Source organism: Echeneis naucrates, chromosome 20, assembly GCF_900963305.1.
Source record: "Echeneis naucrates chromosome 20, fEcheNa1.1, whole genome shotgun sequence".
NCBI lineage: Eukaryota > Metazoa > Chordata > Actinopteri > Carangiformes > Echeneidae > Echeneis > Echeneis naucrates.
The window spans coordinates 7,615,557-7,621,154 of NC_042530.1; the positions used below are offsets into that span (position 1 = coordinate 7,615,557).

General features: G+C 41.2%; 1 protein-coding gene across 1 annotated transcript; it reads right to left on the reverse strand.

Annotated features, from left to right (window-relative positions):
• pi15a (peptidase inhibitor 15a) lies at nt 1–5,283 on the reverse strand. Its single transcript, XM_029529392.1, has 6 exons — nt 5,196–5,283; nt 4,715–5,090; nt 3,870–3,988; nt 2,667–2,799; nt 2,462–2,577; nt 1–1,698 (listed from the first exon to the last, which is right to left on the reverse strand). The coding sequence occupies exons 2-6, from the start codon at nt 4,985–4,987 to the stop codon at nt 1,563–1,565; spliced, it is 777 nt and encodes a 258-aa protein (XP_029385252.1). The 5' UTR covers nt 4,988–5,090; nt 5,196–5,283; the 3' UTR covers nt 1–1,562.
• Between the last annotated feature and the right edge of the window lie 315 nt (nt 5,284–5,598).

Consider the following 5,598-nt stretch of genomic DNA (forward strand, 5'->3'; position numbering starts at 1 on the left):
ACAAGAAAAACAGTTCACTGCATAAATAGCTTGTTGCAGATATTGATTTAAATACAGTCAGTGCGGAAAATGTTCATTTCCTGTTTTGTAATACATTATTTTCTAATTATATATATATATATTTTTTTTTATCATAGTGAAATTATTTTGTGTCCTCATCTTTTCATTGCATTGCAGATATGTGTGCTTCACTCCTTCCCAGTGTTGTCACACTGAGAGACTGTCCAGATTCTGATCCATCCACCAAGTCTGGAGGGTTTAAAGCATTTACTTGCCAATATACCGCCATAGTGCTTAGTTCATACAACTTGATTTACATTATGGTAAATTTTCTTCACCATTCTAAAAGTTGGCATGCAAATGAACCATATTCAGTACCACTTTAAGATATAACTATATGTACAATCCTTTTACAAAACAATAAACAATTAATATCAATTAAATATTTCCCATATAAAAATGAATAACTTACAGAATACTTGAAGTTTAAGGATAGTCAAGGTGTAATGGTTATCTACATGTACAAAAAAATAGTAATTTCACGGTATTTTGGAAAATTTACCAAACAATTAAGGTGCACTTGTGTGCCTAACTCCAAAACCATAGCTACAACATCAGTGAAAAGTTCATTACAACATACATACACTGCATTTGTCCAAAAGTTAAAAACATTTATATATATATTGGTATACAGTTAACCAATATACTCTGTAACAAATATGATTATAGAACAGATATGTGGGTCAGACTTACTGTATATCTAATCTAAATGAAAAAACACTGAGGAAATGCCCCAAAGGATGTAATGCCAGTAATGCAACACAACCTAATCAGTGCAGATTAAAATGCACTGTGAAAATGAGGAAACAGATTTATGACAACAGAGGTGTGTGAAATAAAGACTTGTCTGTCTAACTGATGTATGTTCCTCCCGTATGCAGCTGTGATATGCTTTTGACTTACAGTAAGTGCACTTTTGTCAGCAAAACATTTGCTGATGTGTTGCAAGAGAGATATGAAAAACGGCAATGGAGACGAGTGTGAAGTCTGTCTTATCTAGAAAAGGTGGACAGCGGTGACTCAGCTGACACCACCAGTGTAGGTTTTCCCTCAGAGGTCGAACGCTTTGATCTTTCTATCACAACATTCCTGTGAAGGCAGAGCACACAACATGAAGGTGTGATGCCCGTAGCACCAGAGTGAGCACTTATGAGCAGCTATGATGGTGTTATGTTCTCCATTACCACATTGTCAATGGGAAACAAAGAAAGTCAAAAAAAAACAAAACAAAAACAAAAGCACAGTTTGTACTGTGTTTAAGGACGCATTTTACATATAAATTATATTTCATCACTTGAAATTGTAACAAATTATTTTACAGTTTATTTACAGGTCATCAACACTAAATTGTCTGCTGCCTTCAAATGTATGTTTGTGTCTTTAAATAAGCCCATATATACAAAATAGTGTGGTCCAAGACTGTTGTGCAAATCCTTACGGGATTAAGATAATGTCTCTGTGGTACTGTGGGTTGTCATCTTATTTCAGGAGCAGACGCCTATTTATTTGAACCAGTGCAGGTAGTTTGTCTTGAGAGTAGGGAAGCACATGTTGTTGCTGCAGGAGCCCCCATAGCTGGGGGGGCAGGCGGAGCAGGGTACGCCTACTTTGTACGGAGCTTCTCCAATCCAGTTACCCCTGAGAGACAGTAAAAAAGAAAGTCAGTGTGCTTTTTGAATGACCGTAGAAAATATTTATTAACTGATAGCGAACAACATTTGATATGATTGAAAACCCGACAACGGTGACTAAGTAGATCTTGAGGTGAGATTTTTTACAGATGACTTGACTGAGGAGTCAGAGTTCACAAATTGCACCATATGTAGTGCTAGTAGTGACTAAAGTATATAAATCTACATTTTCCAGTTTCCCATTTGTGTTACCACCAGTTGGTATCATTCATATTGCTGCTTTTTGCAAATGAAGACAACATTGACCTCTGCAGGTCAGAAAGTAGAACTGTGTCCAAACCCACAGCTGTGTGGCCTTAATAATGGAGGCCATATTTTGCAATTAGCAAAATTAAAATAGGTCATCGGTGTCCTGATCCTGCTACTATTATATATGTCCTAAACCAATGGATTAAAGAGCTGAGGTCACAAGTCCGTCACAAGTTCATATGGGCTTTGATTCATGGAATTTTTTTTCTTTTTTTTCGGGAATTTGTCTGCCTTGTTGGTCTCGGAGCTTTACAGTACCGGCTCACAGGCTTGCATTGGGGTTATCTGAATCTCTGAGCAACGTGGGTGGCATTTCATAACTCAGCACAGAACAGAGTGGGCTGTGTCGGAATTAAGCTTGTGTCAGCTTGTCGCCATCAGGTGAACAGGTTCACCCGAGTCAACAGCCGTCCTTACTGCATGCAACAAACACTACACCAGATGGATGGCGGTACACTTACTTTGGTGAATAGTTGCAAACTAAGTACGTTGCCCGCTTCCAAACTGAACCCCACACATTCATATTGTGGCATGTGTGAACAGCACAGCCAACTTTATTGGACGTTGCCCACACCATCTGCAAAACAGACACACAAACAGTCAGGTCGTGCCACTTTTACTCCAACTCAACATTATCACATTTCCTATTGATCAGTGTGTGTGTACCTGTGTATAATGAGTGCACATGGGTCCATAGCATCTGAGAGGGCACCGAGGGTTGCAGTCACGGGGATATGGGAAAGAATAATCCTTGACCTCATCATACCAGGGCTTCACTAGCTGAAGAATGGATCGATAGCTGTGAACAAAGGACAGATGTTGTACACAACACAGTATAAATATACATATATAAATCCTAACCTATAGTGAGCACTCACTATGCACTTTTGTGTTCGCCAACAGTGATTATATTTAAGGAAAGATTTACTGAGATGGTAATTTAGGTGCAGCGCAGCTGTATTCAGGGGTGACAGATTAATCTTGGCTCAAGTGAACAGTGATTAAAGAAAAACAGAGTTGAGTCCGGCCTTTGTTCTGATGTTTTCCTATGAGCCTGAAGTTGTGTTTTTTTCCCAGATGTGTGTACACTAAGGGTGCATTGGCTTACTAAAATGCTAAATGATGCTCAGACTCAGTCTGTGGTAAAATGGATAGGGTTTGACCAAAACCTGAAATTCATCAATAGAAAAGAGGAAATGATGATGGGTGAGCTTCATCAAAAGGACTCTACACCATTAAACATGGCTGCAATTACAAATGTCAGCAGGATAATCCTGAAGATGCTTCAGAGAGTCAGAATTTGTTGCCAAACAGCAATGCTAACACCAAAATTCCCAGCAATATGTTTAGTTGTTTTTATGAAAGCTATCCCATCCTGTTCTGTCCTTAAGAATACTGACTTGGAGAGTTGAGTTTTATTCATTTTCTTGTTAAGGGGGACATTACCTGGAGCGAGCTAAATGATTCCAGCCCCTCCTTGTCCATTTTTTTTTTTTTTTTTAGAGAAACACTATAGAACTTAAGACACAATGAGGAGTCAGAGTAAGCTGTACTCCCTGGAGCCTCATGTTGCTCCTCAGTAAAATGTAAAAGAGCAGGAGCACATGATGGTGTCCTGCGTTTCCAAATGGAAAGTCAAGACCTACTAAAAGGATGCGCCTTTGTCCTCATGGGTCATGGCTGAAAACACAGCCTTTGTTTATTTGAGGGGTCACAGAAGCATTCCTCAAGCATTCACTAGGTCAGCACAGAAACCCTTCGGAGAGAGAGAAGGCAGCAGCGACCATGACTGCTGAGAGAGTCATCCCTGAGAGAAGGAGCAGATGTCTGCGAGGGGAAGGGGGGTCAGTGGGGTCAAAGTTCACTCACCGTCCTGTCCTGACGGAGAGGTTTTGACCCAGGAACCTGAGGAGGCGAGGCGGCCCATGCTCCCAAAGGCAGGCGCGAGCCCAGTCTTCAGCTGTCTTAGCCAGAGCATCATCCCACACCTATCAGACAGAGAGACGGGACATGAATGATCCAGACATTACATAACACCCACAAAAGATCAACACTGGACCCTTTATCCCGGTGAGTTGTGACATAAGACTGTATTTTAGGAGCTCATCACAATGTCACCAGTGTTACCATAGCCACATGCACTTGCATACAAATCGGCACATAAGAGGAGAAAGTTGGTTGCCAGATATGCCATCTGCAGTGACTCTTTCACTGGATGTATCTTTTCTGTTGTGTGTGGAGACCAACACAGAAAGATAAACATGTTAACCTCAATGATCACATTTGTCAACTGAAATTGTAAAGTACTTCAGAGCATTACTCTCATACTTCCATAAAATGATAATGAAATATATGCTGTATGGGTTAGAGTTGGCCTGACTCAGCAGCTTTGGGATTTGCAACTGCACAAATGTTTCCTATCATGGCTGTCTCCATACTACACTGATGTACCATACAGGAAGTGACCAGGCTCCTTTGGTGGTCTACAGCAGTCCAATCTACTTAACACCTGAAGGTGCCAAATGACATGCATCGCTTAACTTACATTCAAAACTTCAAATTTGATGAATATAAAAAAAAAAAAAAAATCAGTTTCAATAAAACTCATTGATGATAAGGACATTTAGATTTCAACATATGGCTGCAGTAAAGGTGAGCACTGATTGGATACACATGTTGGAAGAAAAAAAAAATGAATGAAAGCTTCCACTCACCATGTATTCCATATTGGATGCCGGGGGAAACACTTTCCCTCGTACTTTATTATGATACTCTAGAATGGCGAGCATGTCATTCTGACTTATATAACGCTTCCTCCTGCTCTTGGAGCTGCTGGGGTCTGATCCGGAGCTGTGCCCTGCACCAACACCGGTGAGGTTGCCGGCCGGCAGGGACGCGGACGCAGCAGGGAGAGTCGTTGCCAATCCACTTGCTCCGCAGGAGATGCACAGAAATATCAGATCTAAGACAAATAAGTGAAGTTTCATTTTTCTTTTTCTTTCTTTCTTTCTTTCTTTCTTCTTCTTCTTCTTCTTCTTATTTTCTGGCTTTATAAAACGGCAGACAGAATATCCCGCGTCCTGGACTGCTCTGTGAAGAAACCACAAAGAAAGACAGCATCATGAGTTCAGACCCGCTGATACAGAACCTCAAACCTCTTCCTCTGTGACATTCCCTCACACAGCCTGCTCCTACCTTCCTCTGACCGCTAAAAGCTTCAGTGATGGCTCGGAGAGAGAGAGGGGAGGGCTGCCTGGCGGCCACTGAGGAGTTTTTGCGCTTTGCAAACTTAGTGAGTGCTTCGGGAGAAGTCCGGGCTTTTGTGGCTTTATATACAGCAGAGGACGATGCAGGAAGTGCGCCTGTCTCCATGGTAGACAGCCCCTCCTTGTCACCTGGAGCACAGCATCATTTGGAAACACTGTGCACTGGCTTCTGTCTAACCTTTCCCCAGATCATGCCTAGTTTCGTCAACACTGTGCTTTCAGTTTGTGCAGATTTATCACTGTGTCCATACTAAAGAAAAATAGAATCATGTTACAACTCCTTCCTGTGTGTAGTTGGATGTGATTTGATATATTTGGCATGGTACCTTTCT